Source organism: Sinocyclocheilus grahami, unplaced genomic scaffold, assembly GCF_001515645.1.
Source record: "Sinocyclocheilus grahami isolate Dianchi unplaced genomic scaffold, SAMN03320097.WGS_v1.1 scaffold54.1, whole genome shotgun sequence".
In the NCBI taxonomy this organism is placed as follows: Eukaryota; Metazoa; Chordata; class Actinopteri; order Cypriniformes; family Cyprinidae; genus Sinocyclocheilus; species Sinocyclocheilus grahami.
The window spans coordinates 4,514,330-4,533,795 of NW_015505233.1; the positions used below are offsets into that span (position 1 = coordinate 4,514,330).

A 19,466-nucleotide genomic window follows, 5' to 3' on the forward strand; every position below is an offset into this window, starting at 1 on the left:
ATACATATTTACCTGACTGATAATAAATTGTTACATTTGACTTATTCTGACTTACTGATTAAGTGAAGGCGTATGTTTCCGCAAATCTGCGACCAGGGTTACGTGCATACTAGATCTCAGATTAGATGAAGCATGGGGCGCATCAGGTGAGATTATGGGTTTCTGACTAACCGCTTGACCTTAGTTTAAGTTGTACTCAGTTACGTTAATCATGTATATGATTTCAGCCTTAATTAAGTTGTACAGATTTATATTAGCTATCGGGGGCTAGACAAGGGGTTCTAGCAAAACCGCTGATTAATGTTTGAGTATTACATGGGTAACTGTAGGGGGCTAAACAGACCTACTATTTAAAGCATATTAAATAGTATTAGCCACAAACCTCTGAATAAGGATGAAACTGACGAGTTTTGTGATTGTGGGGCCCACACATAGCGGCCGCCGTGAGGTACCCTAAGCGACATAGATTCCTAATGAATGGGTAAATATAAAGTAAAGAGTTAACTAGAATAACCAAATGTCAGAATAATAGCAATAATTAAAGACCGACAAACAACCAATTTGCCTTTCAACCTAAATTCGAGGTCATACTAAAATGGAGTCAGATTAGATACTAAAATGGAGTCAGATTTGAGTTAAACCTAAATTGAATAACTCCGCACGCTGAAAAGACCGAACACGCAAGAAACCTTCATCCACCACTGGATACCTTCCTTGGGCCAAGTGCGTGGACCTTACACAAGACTAACTGAAGATGTTGATTCTGAAACACACAATACTTGGCAAAATCATGGTCACTATATCAAATAAGCCATGTAAACGATGTGTACAAAGACTGATCTGATTGGCTATTGTACTGTTGAAATCTCTCACCTGATTGGCCAGGCCGTGGAAGAGAGCCCTGGTGATGTTGAGGAGGTTAACTGAACCATCTACTTTAGCATACATATCCTCTATCCCAATCAGCTTACAAAGAGTGATTACTGCCCGATGACAACGCAGACCATAACCTGAAAGAAAGAGAAAAAATGAGATCAAATAGAAGAGAGAAGGTGAAGGTCTTTTTTATATAGTCTTTTATTGAGTTTTGACAAAAATTCTACATGGTTTGTAAATTTTTACTTTGTCATATTACTTTCTTCAGTGGAACACAACACAAGATATTTCCCATTCCCTTTGACTTTAAGTGTATTTTTTGTCCAAGTCAACGGGAACCAAACTACTCATACAGGTTTGGAATAACATGAGGGTGAGTAAATAAAAATTTTCATTTTTGGGTGAACTATGCCTTTTTTAACTAATGATAATACAAAAATGTGTTACAGATACACTAAAGAAAAATGACCAAACATGTGTCAATTATCATCACACTGCACATTTTTCATCTCATTTCAAACTAAAATAAAAAATACTGTCAACAAACATTTTCATGGGTGAGATTAAGGTAAAAGAAAAGATGTCTAGGGTAAGTGTGATCCACATTACATAACAATGTGTCCCTATAGATGGGAAAGGTGGACGATCATGGTTCCCAGAGTTCCAGATCCAATCATAACAGCTCCTGCCAGGTTTCATTACTCAGATGTCAGCGGTGAGACATGGACTCTGAGAATTTGAGTCACATCAGAGCTGAACTCAGAACTCAATTACCATCAGCCCCATCTCAAATCTGAACATCATAATTTCAGCTCTGATGTCAGGAATCAAACAAACCCTTCATGGCTCAAACGATGTGAAGGGGAATCTGATACTATATGCGGGTACTGTTCTGGGATGCGTTTTCCAAAAGCATCATTAGCTACCCATGTTCGCGAGTTCCATAGAACTCTATTGGTAAAGACGAAACTTGCAACCATGGTTGCTTTTTGGAAATGCACCCCTGGATATCAGGAAAACATTTGCTTGACTTTGAAATGATGAAGAGTATAATTGGCATATTTGCACTTTGTCAACTTACAGTAACACATCGACATCAAAAGAGCTGCATGTAGTCACTAAATTAGAAAACTTCCTCCTCAAAATCCAATCCAATGTGGGCACAGGAGATGTACATGACTACTAGATCTGAATAGCAAGTACACTAGTCCTAGATGATCCCACCAAAACGAAACAAAAAGTTTTGGATCTGGGATGTGGTACGTGGATGTGCAAACGCACCCCTGCAAAATCTAATTTTGCAAAACGTACATGATGAGCTCAGTAACATACTGGGCACACAGATCTGTTATCAAGCAAACTGTGATTGTTCACGCATGTGTGAGGTTAAGCCACTTGCCTTTGTTCTGTTTCTTCATTCTGAGTGTGGTCCTTTTAAACTTAGACTCAATGTCATGATATACTGCACATGAGGATAAAAAGAGCATAATGATTAAAAATTAACAACAAATACAAGGAAGCTGCAAATTCAGTGTCATAAAACACTTCTTAATTTTTTTTTTATTGTCATCAACTTTGAAAAGTGTGCAGCTGTGTTGTGGAAACCGTGATACATTTCTTGCAGTATTCTTTGACAAACAGAAAGTTAAAAAGAACAGCACTGATTTGAAATAGAAATATTTTGTAACAAAAATCTTTACTCTTACTTTTGATCAATTTAATGCATCCTTGCTGAATATAAGTATTTAAAAAAAATCTTACTGACCCCAAACTAGTATATATATTATATAAATGCAATGTCATTTCAAAAATTATGTAGGAAATGGAGTTTGGGTGATAAAAATAAAAAATATATATATTTCAGTATGTCAAAGTCAATGCATATCTCTGAAATAAATGTAAAACTTTTTTTTGGTAATCAGAGGACCCATCATTTCTTCGCATTATTGTACATTTGATTAAAATGTTCAAATAAAACACAGTAAAAAGCTAATAATAATATTAATAATGTTGCTTAATTTTATATCACCAGCAAAATCAATGTGAATATACTAATTAATTCATTCATATAGATCACCCAGCCCTAAAAGAGAGGCTCTCAAATATACAAATATCAAAACATGGAAACTATATATTATGTAAATGATTAATGCTGTGACACAGTAAAATCCTTCTCTCAAACCGCACACAAAAGCACACATATACACATGAGATTTACGATGTCTGTTTGTTATATGATAGTCAGTGACGCACGTGTGTAACACTCGCACACGCACAAAGAGTAGTAAGTGACTCACTGGTATGGTTGTTGTATCTCTCAATGTAGTAGAGAGAATGCATGGCTCGGTTTTTTGCCTGTAAAACAAAGCAGCATGCTTAATGTCAAGATGATTTCACTGTAACCTGATCTGGCAGCTCTAACACAAAAGCTAGAGTTTCAAATCTTGTAAGTGTGTCATGGGAACTGAGGAATTATTGAGCTCACAGACCCGTTCTGTCATTATTGTGCCCTTGAGCAAGTAATTTAACCTCAGGTTGTTTCAGGGGGAAATTGTGCCTGCAATTAGAGTTCAGTATGTGACTTTGTGTGCATGTGAATGAGTTTGCATGTGACCGTGGCTTACTTTTCTAAGTGCGGTGTTCTTGTCTGCTGCTTTTCCCAGTGCAAACCCTGCAGAGAAGTGAATAAAACAGCTCATTAACACTGATTATGGCCATTGTGTTTTTACCAGCCACATATTAAACTACTGCATTGTTCCATATACTCCAGACCAGAGATGACCTTAGTTGAGATCTAGATTAAGGTTTTTAGCCTTCAGAGAAACATCATTAATGGCATATATGCATTTGTATTTACCTGCGGCTCCATTTCCATTGCCCACAGCGACCAGAGCACTGATGGATCTCTTCCTGCTCTCTTTGGCTGTGACGTTAAACACACTCTTGACCTGTCAATCAAAGAACAAACATAATATATGACTGCAGGAAATCAATTTCTGTATGTGTGCTTCCTTTAAGCAACCACCAGGAGGCAGTACAAACCCACTGGAAAACACTAATACGCTCCACTGAAACATCTCAAATACTGCAGTCGTCAAATACTGCAGACACACACACACACTCTCTCTCTCTTTCTCCCCTTAGGATGCAGATGTGTGCGTAATTGCATAGTATAAAGTACTTATACAGAATAAAAGCTTTTTTGCTGCTGCTACTTACTGCAATCTGTTATGTAACGTTTGCTGTAGGAGTATTATTGATATGATGATATCTTTGTGCTGAAAGAAAAAGCCACCCACTGGCAAGAACTAGACATGTTCAGAGGAAGTTACAAGGTGGATTTCAGCCTATTCAAAGAGCTCAAGCACAAAAGTTACACAGCTGATTATGTCCTAAACCAGCAGTCAGCAACCTTTTGAAGTGCCATATCTTGATTCATTATAATATTCAAATGCCTCATTCTGAGTCTCATTCTACAGAAATCCTCGGTTTAAAACAGTGTCTGCGGTAATGTCTCCTCTTTTAAATAAAGTATTATTCTGACAGAAAAAAGTACATCACTTAAAGTGCCACTGCGTACCCCACTAGGCAGTTTACGTGGTTTATCCACACTGCATGGTTCATTTGGATTGTTTGGCTATCATACAGTTCATAACAAAATAAATATGTTTGTTTGAGGATAAGGACTACTGCAGGTAGGTCTGCATGCAAATACAAGGGAGTTTAACATACCTAAATAAAATGGCTAAAAATATTATTCATTTCTCTTGCTCATGTGCCAATTCAAATGCATTCAATTTCAACTGTTAAGGTGCACCAGTTCTGTTTATCAGCAATTTTTTCAACCTCTTTGGTCATTTTTTTGAAATCCTACTTCAAACAATTACACAATACAATTTAATGTCTAATAAGAAGTGCATAACTAAAAAAATTACACTACATTAAAAAGTTTAGGGTCAGTAAAATTTCTGTTTTTAAAAGAAGTCTCTTATGCTCACCAATACTGTATTTATTGATCAAAAATCCCCCCAAAATTGTAGGATTGTGAAAAATTATAACTGTTTTCTGTTTTAATATATTTTTTAATATGTAATTTATTCCTGTGGTGGAAAAGATGAATTATTAGCAGTTATTACTGCAGTGCTTAGTGTCACACTATCCTTCAGAAATAATTCTAAAATGCTCATTCTTAGCTCATATGCTCAAAGAAACATTTCTTACTATTATCAATGTTATCAGTGTTGTGCTGCTTAATATTTTTGTGAAAACTGATTTTTTTTTCAGGATTATTTGATGAATAGAAAGTTCCAATGAACAGCATTAATTTGTAACAATGTAAAATTCTTTACTGCAAGTTTTGAGTTTGAGTTTTGAGCAATTTAAAGGGATAGTTCACCTTCAGTTGGTCCCCATTGACTTGCATAGTGTTCTTTTTCATACTGGAAGTCAATGGGAACCAGCAACTGAAGGGGAACTATCCCTTTAATGGATTCTTGCTGAAAGTAAATTGTAAATTCTTAAAAAAAGAAATAAATAATACTGACCCTAAATGATGTGTACATTGTTAAGGATAAAAAAAATCTACTTAGTAACAAATGTTTACATATTGAGGTATCTACTGTATAAATTGGTTATTTCTAGAATCCAAGATAGTTTTGGGGTGCAGTCTTGAATCCATATTTTACATATATAAACACTGCTCAGAGAGAGAGAGAGAGAGAGAGAGAAAAAATGTCATCCACAACCCCATCTGTATCTCTAGTGACTTCAGGTTGAGAGCCTCTGTTGTATGTGAATTCAATGAAACACATGGCTGATTGATCAATACACTCACAGGAATCACTAGAAGTTATAGTGTCTGACACTCCGTCTAAGATCTACCGCAATCCTTCGGTTTCTAAATCTCAGTTATGGGACACTGCGTGGTTCAATTGAACGCACTAAACGAAAATGATGATGGGGAAAAAAAGAAGACCAATGCTTCCTCAAAAAGAGAGAGGGAGAGATGGGTGGGGAACTCCCACCTGCATTCTGTCAGTGTGATGCTGAAACACATGCCATCTGTTCAGACTGCTTACACAAGCACACACACACACTTCAGTAAAAGCAAAGCAATTCTCCTCTGATGGAAAACCGAACACAAACGGTTCTAAACAATAACAGGGGTTTGTATAGACACACATGCACATCTGCTCATTAGCTTTACTTGGTCATGTCATTATGCAATCACTACAACCGTTGTCTCAACCCGCAATTATCATTTAAATGAAATGCAACAACTCCACCTCTGCATGCAGCTCAGGGACAAAAAATTTATATAATTGTGTTTATCTTTGCTGATTAGCTATTATAAATGACCTATTATAAATGTACCACAGTCTCACACCAAAGATATAGACATATTAGTTGGCAGGATTATTAAATCTCTCTCTTCAAATCCCCATTGTAATTACAGCAATTTTACTATATTGTTGGAAATATGGGTGTCGCAGCACTCATTTTTTATCTCTACTGAAGAGAACAACACAATATGTAAACCACTTTGTTGAGAAACTGTATGTGCAATCGAAAAACAGAGATCTGATTTTAGGGAAAAAAATATGTATATGATGCCTGGTGTGGGTCTGAGCATAAAGTGTAAATTATGCCTAGAAAGTAACCTTGACCACAGTGGAAAATATGATCAAACAATGCTACAATGATACATACAATACAATGATCATACTAACTACAGTGTAAAATATGCCAACACAATGTAGCTACAGTGTAAAATAAATCAGCACAACGCAACTAGTCTAAAATATGACTATAAAATGGAACTACAATGTAAAATACACCAACACAATGTAATTACAGTGTAAAATATACAGACAATTTAACCTCGACTAATGCAAAGGACAAAAACAATGTAACTTTGACTGCAGTGTAAAATATGCCTACACAATGTAACTACAGTGTAAAATAAATCAGCACAACGCAACTAGTCTAAAATATGCCTATACAATGTAACTACAGTGTAAAATACGCCAACGTAATGTAACTACAGTGTAAAATATACTTACACTTTAACCTTGACTAATGCAAAGTACAAAAACATAATGTAACTTTGACTGCAGTGTAAAATATGCCAACACAATGTGACTACAGTGTAACATACACCAACACAATGTAATTACAGTGTAAAATATACAGACAATTTAACCTTGACTAATGCAAAATACAAAAACATAATGTAACTGACTGCAGTGTAAAATATGCGAACACAATGTAACTACAATGTAAAATATGCCTACACTGTAACTACAGTGTAAAATGCCAACACAATGCAACTATAGTGTAAAATACGCCTCGACTAATGCAAAGGACAAAAACAATGTAACTTTGACTGCAGTGTAAAATATGCCTACACAATGTAACTACAGTGTAAAATAAATCAGCACAACGCAACTAGTCTAAAATATGCCTATACAATGTAACTACAGTGTAAAATACGCCAACGTAATGTAACTACAGTGTAAAATATACTTACACTTTAACCTTGACTAATGCAAAGTACAAAAACATAATGTAACTTTGACTGCAGTGTAAAATATGCCAACACAATGTGACTACAGTGTAACATACACCAACACAATGTAATTACAGTGTAAAATATACAGACAATTTAACCTTGACTAATGCAAAATACAAAAACATAATGTAACTGACTGCAGTGTAAAATATGCGAACACAATGTAACTACAATGTAAAATATGCCTACACTGTAACTACAGTGTAAAATGCCAACACAATGCAACTATAGTGTAAAATACGCCAACATAATGTAACTACAGTGTAAAATATACTTACACTTTAACCTTGACTAATGCAAAGTACAAAAACGTAATGTAACTTTGACTGCAGTGTAAAATATGCCAACACAATGTGACTACAGTGTAACATACACCAACACAATGTAATTACAGTGTAAAATATACAGACAATTTAACCTTGACTAATGCAAAATACAAAAACATAATGTAACTGACTGCAGTGTAAAATATGCTAACACAATGTAACTACAATGTAAAATATGCCTACACTGTAACTACAGTGTAAAATGCCAACACAATGCAACTATAGTGTAAAATACGCCAACGTAATGTAACTACAGTGTAAAATATACTTACACTTTAACCTTGACTAATGCAAAGTACAAAAACATAATGTAACTTTGACTGCAGTGTAAAATATGCCAACACAATGTGACTAGTTTGACTAGTGAAAAATAAGTCAGCACAACTAGTCTAAACTATGCCTATACAACATAACTACAGTGTAAAATACACCAACACAATGTAACTACAGTGTAAAATATACAGACAATTTAACTTCAACTAATGCAAAATACAAAAACATGTAACTGACTGCAGTGTAAAATATGCCAACACAATGTATCTACAACGTAAAATATGCCTACACTGTAACTACAGTGTAAAATATGCCAATGATCCAGTGTTTTGTAACTATAACAGAACTGTAAAGTCTCCAGACAATGTCGTCAAGTTCACAGTGTCGTCAATTTTATAGTGTAAAACATGCCTAATAAATAGTGTGACAACAATATCAAAGTAATAAACTTGACTAGACAATGCAAAATGTGACTATGTAAAATGGTGTGTAAGATACAGAAAAAGAGAATGAGATAATTTAACCATTACAAGACATGATAAAATGCAGATGGGAGCCTAAAACTCTAAAAGTCCTCCTCTTGCTTTAATCTATCTCCATAACCATTACATCTTTTTATCAATCTTCTCTAACTATCAGCCATATCTCTTGCCCTCCTCTGTCTGTCTCGCTCTCTCAGTCTTGCTCATGTATCATCCGCTCTAGAGCACTTTGGCTCTCTTCCCTCTCTCTTGGCAGACGTTGCGTGTCCTTGGGAGAAGTTCTTGAGTTTACAAGAAATATTTGGCTTAATTAATGTGGCTTTATAAGTACTTGGGCTCTTTCAGACTTTACTCGTGCCTTCACTAGGACACCCAGGAGACAGCGGGATGGAGGGAGGGAAAAGTGCGCCACTTTAAATGCAAGCCTGATAATGTCACCAAGCTTTTCAGAAACACTTCAAATTAATCTGCGTCCACAGAGATGGAGGTTCTGGAGAACCGCAAATACTCTGTGTAAGCCCTCTAGTGTGTCTGTACTGGGTTATCTCTTAAGCTCTGGGGCAATGTGAGGACAACACGCTGCCATGTGCCCGATCACATGCGATATACTGTTGTCCAGACTCAGCGCTTATGTGCTGGACACTGCAAAAGACTGAGGGGGTCTGACTCACAGTCTGTGGTGGTCCATTCTAGTCACTATTGCCAGAGGCCCTAAAACGTCAATCAAAATGACAGTACGAAAGAAATGGAGAAAGACAGAACGACAGAATTGTTCTGTTCAAAACCCAGCGAGCTGTCTTCATAGGCATCACGGAGACGCTCCTGGTGTGAATTCTGTTCCAAAGGTTAGGTAACTTAATTATGAGGCCTGCTAAGATATCCTTTTGGCAGCACTGTATGCAACTTTTGCAGAGACAGCAATTCTATAACGTACGATTACAAGCTCAGTGGGAAAAAAAAATCCAAGGTGAATTTGATTCTGTAATTATTTCATTAATTTATTTCTTATTTATAATTATACAAAATATTTCTATATTCAAATAAATGCTGTCTTTTGAAATTTATATTCACAAGAATTATATTTACAAAAAATTCTGCAAATAAAAAATGTACCATGGTTTCCACAAAAATAAGGTCTCCCTTAGAGTGTATGATGCACAGTTCCTGAGCGTTCCAAGTCATTTATGAGATTCATTTCAATTAAGAGGCTGGTGTCTCAGACAACTGCGTGTGTAGGCAGTAGGCAATGAGGCAGCTCACTAGGTTTTGGAACAGAGCTAATGAGAGCGAGAAGAAAGCAGATCACTTCACCTAAATCATCAGCCTTCCATTTGATTTCTTGCAGTGTTCAGATAGGGAAGAAAAAACTTTGGCTGTAAACCTGTCCACTTCTTTGCCAACAAAGCTTTATGGAAATGAAAGAATCAGAGGACAAAAGAAAGACAATATGGAAAACGCAGTAAAGTGAAAGAGAGATGAGGACCCGAGGTGAATTGCTGTACTGATTTCCATTCTAAACTCAGCAACATTTCTGCCAAATGAGTCTTGTGGTGCCACCCAGGGGCTCTATACAGAGATTTGTTTATCAAACGTTCATTGTTGTGTATAATTAGATAATTCTCCAGACACTCCACACTACATGGTAATTTTGTGCTGAGCAGGTTTTGTGCCCCGACTGCCTCCCATTTAGGAGTTCAAGAGAGTGGTTCAGAAGCTCTAAGATACACACATGCAATCACATTCACAAGGGAGATACACACAAACACAATTTCTCTTGAATTAAAAAATGATGAGATGCTGTATCTCCAAAGCACATCTCTTTGACATCATCACAAACACACTAACTCTGTTCCAAACTTGGTTTGCCACCTACCTAGGCAGCATTTTAAGGGCTTTTCCCAACATAAAGACTCTTTCCAAATAGTAGGCAGCAAAATTACCTCATTTTGGCAATTCTAAGGCAACACATGCAGTCTTTTAAGCAATCCCAAAATGCACTGTGACGACCTCAGTAAAAAACAACCCAAGAGAAAAATTAAGCGTTTAATATAGTTTAAATTGTATTTTATTCCTCTGATGGCAAAGCTGTATTTTCAGCATCCATTACTCCAGTCTTCATTGTCACATGATTCTTCAGAAATCATTCTAATATGCTGATTTACTGCTCAAAAAACACTTATTATTATTGTCAATGTTGAAAACTGTTAATCTTAATTATAGATGGAGAGTTTTAGTTTTTTGATGAATAGAAACAGCGCTTATATGACACAACATCTTCTGTAACTTTATACATTTCTTCACTGTCACTTTTTATTAATTTAAGATATTGATAAATAAAAGTATTAATTTCCTTAGTTTTTTTTATTAAATATATATATTTTGTCAGAATTCACAACTACACTGGAATGGCTATCAATGGAGAAACAAGATAAAGCAGATCAAATTAATCCCTTGTCGCAGGTAGGGAAAAATAATATTAGTAATATATAATATAATTATAATAATATAATATAAATATAATAAGAAGAAGAAAATTCACTTTTAAGAATCCAATCAGATCATAATTCATAAAAAATTTTTCAAGTAGAATATACATTTTCATTCATAAATTCAAAACATTATGGAATTTGTTTTAATGCAATTTCATGTTAGTAAGATGCATGGTTCTGTTCGTACTCACCTCAATCACGCGTGAATCAAAATCTTCATATGTTTCTGAAGGGAAAAAAGGGACAAAGCAAAGTCACAACTTTTTATAAACAACAAAAAACTCCAAAGGTCATCAGCACAGGTTGAGATGGCTAAAAATGGCTCACACAGCCTATTTGTTTTTGATCAGGGACAGCAGACACGTTAAATGAGATTAGGTGAGCGGTCTGTTATGACCTCTAACCCCAGGGCTCTGAGGTTGCCACAGTAACTCATTACAGGTGTTTCATTTTGCCCGTGAGAGACAAGTATATTTCCTCGATTTAAAGGAGGGGGTGTTGCTGTGGTGACTCAGGGGTGAGAAGTTGTTGGAGCAGATCTAGACATGATTTAGACTCCAGGCCTCACCGTCGCTGGGCAATCCATCACCACGACTACCAGAGATTGCACCCACATCCCTTTGGCCAATCAGACGACGGGAAATCTATTCGCACGGTAAGATGGTGAGTGGCAGAACAGAGATGAACAGCGGTGTAAATTACAAGGAGATTGCACTTTCTGCATCTCGTTTCGCTGTGTCTGAGTGTGTGAGTGTTGAAGCAACCAAAGCGTGTAGATGCAGGTTTTGCACCATACATTCTACTATGTTTTCATCAAACTGTTTGACTATCCATTATAAATCAACTATACATCCATGCATCTCCTTAACCAAGTGTTTTCAGCAGAATGGGACAAATCAAAGAGCTGTCCCACACACACAAACACACCTCCGTTGGGCCCCGGATCTGGCGGACCCAGACTGATCCCACCCCAAGAGTAGCCGGTCCAGCCCCTCTCTCTCTTTATCTTAGTCTTCCTGCGTTTGTCCCATTCATCCCTCTGGCGTTCCAGGGCTGCTGTCACCTCCTTCTGCTCTGCCTCTCCTCGTTGTGATGGTTTCTGGACGGACCCATCTCTATATACCAGAGAATTCAGACCAGGCCACAGGTAGCCAGCACGACCTAAAGAGCACACATGGAATCACAAAAAAACACGTTAAACATTATTATCGGTTTCTACCTGATTTCAACAAAGGCCTCCATGAGCGAGTGTGAGAAAGGGAGAAAAATAAATTGATAGATTCCCCTGAGGTTTTTTCAGTGAAAGTAAATAATGCCACTCAATAACTGTGGCACTCTGTGAGCGATGTCAGCTTAGGAGAGGGTTAGATTCCAACGGCAGATATAAACCTCTAAACTTGAAGCTGAGCTGTGATTGATATTCATTAACTGGCATAGTGGGTGCAAACACTTCAAGAAATGCTACAGACTAAAATGGACAGCTAATGGTTACTGCGGTTTATAGCCGTTTTAATGTAGTGTTGGCCTTAAATCTGTCCAGAGAAAACCAGAACTGGTGAGCAATAAAAGCTTAAGGCATTTCTTTTTAAGGCATCGTATGATTAAAACATTTCCTTAATGTTTGATTTACTATCCAAACATTTGCTACATAAACTCAGTCACTCAGATTATTTGTATGCTGCAAAACAGGTCATAAAATGCAATATCACCATTTACGTGCCTTAAAGTAGCAAACAGAAGCAAAAATAGCCAGTTTAATTCTTTGGGTCAGAGAATGATGAGATGTAGCGTCAGTAAGATTTTTTTTAATCACACGACTACTTTTATTTAGCAAATACTAAATTGATCAAAAGTGGCAGTAAATACATTTATAATATTACAAAAGTTTTCTATTTCAAATAAATGCTTTTTTGCACTTTCGATTCATTAAAGAAACCTGAAAATAATGCATCATGGTTTCCACAAAAATATTAAGCAGCTGCTTTGCCTCTTACATTAATAATAAGAAATGTTTGTTGAGCACCAAATTAGCAAGATTTCTAAAGAGGTCTGTGACACTAAAGACAGGAATTCACAGGAATAAATTACATTTTAAAATATACTGAAACAGAAAACAGTTATTTTAAATAGGGATGCACCGATATGAAAATTTTGGCCGATACCGATAACCGATTATTCTTTATTTTTGAAAGCCGATAACCGATATGTTGGCCGATAAATCTATATCCAAATTGTTATATACTTTTTGAGAGCCTGATTACAAAAAAGGTCTCATCATTAAAAGCCACATCCCAAACACTTCAACATAAGCAGCCTAGTTTGAACGGTGTACGTTTTAAAAATATTTTTACTCTCCCATTACCAAATTTAGTCATAAAAAAGTCTTACAAATAAATAAAATAATGCATAAATAATGCAAACAAGTCACTGTTTTTAAAAATCTAATGGACCCAAATCCCCGCCCCCAAAGTCTCATTATAATCAAGTGTAAATTATGATTTTTTTTTTCTTTAAAAATTATCTTTTTTCAAATTATAATGTTTTAGGTACAAGAAATAAAAGTGTAAAACAAAGCCCCTTAAAATGTTTTTAATGTGCTCTGTTCATGCTGTGAAGCAGGCAAAGTGAGAGGATATTATGGGTAGGATGTACCTTCTCCAAGGTTCTGGCCTCGGTTGAGATCTTTTTTTATTTTACGTTTGGTTCGCTTTCCTCTTCCCTTTCTGGCACCGGCGCCGGACTCAGCTAAAACTCCCCGCCAAAGCTCATCAGCTGTCACTAAGGGAATAAATGGATGTCAATAAATCACACATAGCTACAATCACATCACTAATACAGTCTATTAGACTCATACACACTCTAATAAGGTGAAGAATGAATAATAAAGTGTTAACCTGTGTATTTATATAATGACTGCACAGAAAAAAAATTCCAGCTGTTGGTTTTACCCTGAAATTATGAACTTTCATCTATATTCTGTGTGTGCGTGTTTAGAGGGGTTGGGTAATCTGGGACGTTGGGAGTTGTTTGATGTTGTTCTGATTTAATTAGAACTTAATTAGATGAGACCGAGAGGCCTGCCAGGCTTAATGAAGCATCCGATTCCAACAAAAGCAGTTCAAGATATATCATAATTCTATCTGACAACCAAACATCCCCAATACACACAGACGCACACACTCATGTCCATACATGCAATCACACCATCTGCAAGAAAGACGATGAAGGCACATCCCTATGCAGTTTTTAAAGTAAAAAAAATTTTTTTTGGATGATTTTCTTTATAACTGTATTATTTTCGAAGCTTGCACTATTCAATGAAGAGGTGTTTACATCACAATGAGCAGATCTTTATGAAAGCAGACAAAAAAAAAGAGTTGGGTGAACAACAAAGGTTGCATATATTAGAGGTAAAGGGCTTAAAAAGATGATGTTTTTGTTTAATTCGTTCAAATTAAAAGTAATATTTATAGTCTGATTTCACGGTCCAGCAAAGACAGTTGGTGACTCTGCAAAACAGTTTCTGTGCTTCACTTCTACAATATTCTCCATATTAGCAAGATTCACGTGGAAGAGCAAAGCATGCATAAACCCATTCCCTATAGTATTTACACACACCAATGATATATAAAATAAAAGACATAAAATAAGCATTAATTTATCATTATTTATATGCCATTATAATGGTTTATCATTATTTTGAATTAGCTTTTATTTTTATTTTACTGTAATTTTAATTATCATTTTGCTATGTAGTGGTTTTAGCTTTTAATCATTTCAGTGCTTAAAGTTATTTCAGTTACATTTCAACATTTTCTTTTAGTGTAAGTTTTTAAACTAACATTTTTATTTGGTTACAGCTTTTTTCAATTAACAAAAAATGTTTTATAGTATTAGTTTTAGCTAATAATAATAACCCTGAACTGCATGCCAATGCTATACTCCTGTTCAATGACATTGAAATAAAATAATACTATATTGATTGTTTCTGTATTGCTTATTGAATGCTTTACTCATCTTCCACAGTAATTTAACGTCTTTCAATTATCTTCATTTAATTTCTAAACTTCAACTTAATTAGGGATCCTTCATTTAATGTAACTAAACAGCAATGATGTTATTAATCATTTTACAGACCATCTGAAAAAAGTTTGGTAAAATTTTCTAAAGTTGTGCTGAATTTTTTTTTTGTGACATGAGGATTGTTAATTTGTCAATTGTCATACAGCAGATGCTTAAAAAAAGCAACTTATGGCACAGTATCTGCAGTCATAGTCCCCCCTGGAGTGGCCTGAGGTTAAGTACTATGTTCAAGAGTACAATGGTGAAAAGAGATCTCATAAACTCATGATATTGAGAGTCAAACCTGTGACCTATGCGCTGCCAACCCTGATCCCTAAGCAATCAGGCACCATCACTCCAGGATCTTGACTGACACTCAAAGCATATCATAGCTCCTTACGTTTGTTGAAGAAGCTTGAATGTCTGTTCTGCTGCAGGGCTACAGTGACTGGAGCATACTGGGGGGGACTGCGTCTTGCCAAATGGGAGAGGTGAGCAGCGCCCCCTAGAGCTCTCAGAGCTCCAACACCTGTTGACAAGAGTGACAGAGGAGAGGACATATCATAAAAGAAAAATTAAATGTTCTGATCTATACCATTATACAGCACAAAACCAGATACACAGAATTTACTATCTATTCTACTGACTATACACGTCCATGTATAAAATGATTAAACACTTAAAAGTCCATTCTTTATAATATCTAATAAACATTGCTTCTAAGAGCTTAGAAGCTTATGTCACCTCTCTACTCAAATCTGTTCACACCACATGCACAATACCTTCCAGATCACTGATTATCTTTGGTTTCCACATGTTATAATATATATGCATTATACTGTGCATAAACCACCACAAAAACAAACCAATAAAAACAAAGGGTACATCTATTGTGCCTAAACATTTGATGAAGGCTTTATCTGCTTCTCTGTTAAGGTCAAAGCCCCTGAAACAGCAATACTGAATACATTAGTCATTTATAGTACACAAAACACAAGCAAAAACTGCCGTACTAAGCAGCTACTTGCAGTTCTTCACACAACATCATGTAAGGTCAGAATTCTCATACTTCAGATCTGGAACGACGAAGATATTTAAAACAATAAAAACAAGACATTGCGTATGAATGATAACAAAAAAGTACGTTACGTTATATTTAAAATGAACGTCACATGCTTCAAATTTCAGAGGGCAGTGTGGCAATTTACTGACAGTTATTGCAGAGATGTCTATGGTGGTTAGGGCACACATTTTGTACTATCTGCATGAGGGATAAAATCATTTTAGAGTTATGTATTTATTTTTTATGAGGCAAACCATCACATTTCTTCTGCTCTGACAGGGACTGTTAGCATGTTCACACTAGCTTTATCTTTAAACCTTAAACATTATTTACATGGAGCTCTCACCAAACTCAAAGACAACCGCCAATAGAGGTAAAAACAAACGTTAATTAAAAAAAAAGAGTTATTAAAAACGCACCTTCAAATGACAACCGGAGGACACAGCACAGCCTTGTGACCGCCGCCATGTTCGGATGGTTCGGATGCTGAGGGGGTCCTTGAGCGCCGGGCGTGCTGGCCAAACCTGTGCCTGCGCAAAATTACAGGAGGAATAGTTTATCTTTTATAAACTACAATTAATAAAATTATTATTTTTAAAGGCGAATGGCTACCGCCCCCCCCCCCCCCCCAGATTTTATAGGACAATATATCGTAAATATGTTGTATAATTTAATGTTGCAAGGAATCTCATTTAAAAAAATAATACATTTCACTCTTTTATAAAGCTTCTTTATCTTCACAGCGATTACGCTGGTTAGCTTTATTAACACTGAGTCAGTAGGATAACCACAGTTTAGTAGTAGCCTATAGGCTACTAACATATGATATTTTATAGAATAATTGGCCTACATAGCCTATTAGTATTGCTTTTAAACATGTAGGACTACAAAGGGAAAAAATGGTTTTGGAATACGAACGTGAGTGTTTGGAGGTGAAGTATTTTTTTAAATCTAGTTTATTGCTATTTTATCATTCCTATATTATAAGTAGACCTGCTTGGGCGTAATTTTGGATGTTTAAGCCCACGCATGCAATTACCCTATCAAATGTAACATTTGCATTGAAGAGCTGAGGGCTATGATCTGGAGCTCTCTCCAGGGCACATATTGATGTCTGTGCTGTCTTCTGGGACATTACAACCATCTGCTCTCTGCCTGTGATACAGCACTAGACTGGAGGAATGACACCTGCGTGCTCAGTAGAGCCTAGCCTCATATCCTTTAATCAGCAGCTCCATTATCAGCTGAAGTCAGACTGTGTCCTGTTCAGGCTGCATCAGAATCACAGGGGAACCTGCCGGTAAGAGGTGACTAGAGGATCTGAATCAGTGAAAAAGTGATCATAAAGAGGAAAAGAAAGAGAGGATATTAAGGGAAATGAGAGGGGTAAGAGGCTATCTCACATTCCACTCCCTAGTTCCCTATATGGCATAATGCAGTAGCCTATATCATAAACATTTATTTGATCACTAGCAAAGGCCTTTTAAAAATTGTGACATTTGTGACTCAGTTACCTGTAGCATGATTATGAGGTTGCACATTAAAATGGCATTCAGACATTACACAAATACAGATATACTATTAAATATAATTATTAGTAGTAAAAAAATTGCTGAACATAATTTAACAAATAAATAGAAATAAAAACAGGGTATTTTTATTATTTTTCTATCATCTCTCATTCAGGGTTATTATTGTTAAATAAAACCATTAAAAAACATTTTTGTAGGCTACTTGAAATGAAACAAATATTAACTTAAATAAAATTAGGTAAAAAAAAAAAAAAACTTTTTTTTTATTTTAAAGGGGTCATAGGATGCCCATTTTCCACAAGTTGATATGATTCTTTATGGTCTTAATGAAAAGTCTGTAACATAGTTTGGTTAAAATTTCTCAATGGTAGTGTAAAAAAACACCTTTTTTACCCTGTCAAAAACAGCTCTTTTCAGATCAAGCCGTTTTTGTAGCATTTTCCTTTAAATGTTAATGAGCTCTGCTGACCCCGCCCCTCTCTTCCGAGCTGCTCTCAGAGAGACTGTTTACTTTAGCCGCATTCATCGTGAAACTTGCTAATTAGCACATTATTAGGAAAGGAGATTTGCATAGATTCATTACAAAATATACAAATAATTCACTGCGTCTTCAGCGGCTCAGATGTAGGGAGTAAATGACGACTGCTATGTTCATTATTACATCCAACAACAGAACACCTCAATCGCTTAGGAGTCATTCTTGTCTACATCTGCTCCAGTGGTGAAACAATGGCGGACTGATGACAGCTCACTCAGGGCGGGGCTAAGGTAAGACGCCAGTCCAGTCTGTGCTGAAACGCTACTGTCAATCAAACTATCGTGGGCGGGCCCTGTCTGTGTGATGTCAGACAAACAGGCATCTGAGATCGGCTCGATTTGAGAAAGGGGAAAACATTTAACCAGATTTTTTTAAAAAACCACTGGGTGGATGTTTATCGTTATAGGGTGGTTGTGTACACACACTGCCAACACACATTTCAGTTCAAACAACTTGTAAAAGTGCACGTAGCATCCTATGACCCCTTTAAGCAGTTGGCAAGGCAACATTTCTAATTTTCATTTAGTTTAACTTGAAGTATTAAAATGACTGAAAATAAACACACTAATAAATAAAAATGTATATTTAATAAAACAAAAACGAATGAAAATGATGGAAACACAACACAATTACTAAAATTGCAACTAAAATGAAAGAGAAAACAGAAACTATAAAAATCGAATTCCAAATATTAACAAACTGTAATAATATATCAATGATATACTAAACAATTCTTAGTACTTTTAGGATTGTTCATGTAAATACAGAACAAAATAAAATGTAAAAAAAAATAAAATAAAATCAGGAGAATATGGCCTCTATGTGTATGTGTGTGTGCATGCACATAAAATTGAATGGAATATCATTAAACTTGTGCTTTTCCTCAGGGAACTTAAGGGACACTTCACTATATTTTAACATTATTTTTGGGACAGCTATGGAAATGGCTGACTAGTTAGTGCACTTCCTACAGAACTACAGTAGGGAACTGACTAAAAGACATACTCAGAGAGAGAGAGAGAGAGAGAGAGAGAGAGAGAGAGAGAGAGAGAAGAGCAAGGGGGCAAGAAGAAGTACAGAGGGTGCAGAACCACTCAGTCATTTCATCAGGAGAGAAGGGCAGCACAAGATAACAGCCAGGAAAGGCATGAATGACAAGATAGAGGGGAAGGAGGTGAGAATCCATACATAACATGAAGAGTTGCTTCAGTGGAAGTGACAGTGTGAACCAGGCTGTCAGAGAAAGGCAGCTGA

The 19,466-nt window shown here is 36.1% G+C and overlaps 1 protein-coding gene across 1 annotated transcript in view; it reads right to left on the reverse strand.

Moving 5' to 3' along the window:
- Positions 1-16,665, reverse strand: part of LOC107583531 (28S ribosomal protein S5, mitochondrial-like) — an 18,656-nt gene extending 1,991 nt beyond the window's left edge. The window contains exons 1-10 of the mRNA XM_016269780.1: positions 16,562-16,665; positions 15,480-15,608; positions 13,670-13,795; positions 11,945-12,178; positions 11,209-11,243; positions 3,734-3,824; positions 3,501-3,547; positions 3,174-3,231; positions 2,276-2,338; positions 874-1,010 (exon numbers count right to left, since the gene is read on the reverse strand). Coding sequence (XP_016125266.1) covers positions 874-1,010; positions 2,276-2,338; positions 3,174-3,231; positions 3,501-3,547; positions 3,734-3,824; positions 11,209-11,243; positions 11,945-12,178; positions 13,670-13,795; positions 15,480-15,608; positions 16,562-16,610 — 969 coding nt within the window. The 5' untranslated portion in view covers positions 16,611-16,665. The remainder of the gene's footprint in view (positions 1-873; positions 1,011-2,275; positions 2,339-3,173; positions 3,232-3,500; positions 3,548-3,733; positions 3,825-11,208; positions 11,244-11,944; positions 12,179-13,669; positions 13,796-15,479; positions 15,609-16,561) is intronic.
- Between the last annotated feature and the right edge of the window lie 2,801 nt (positions 16,666-19,466).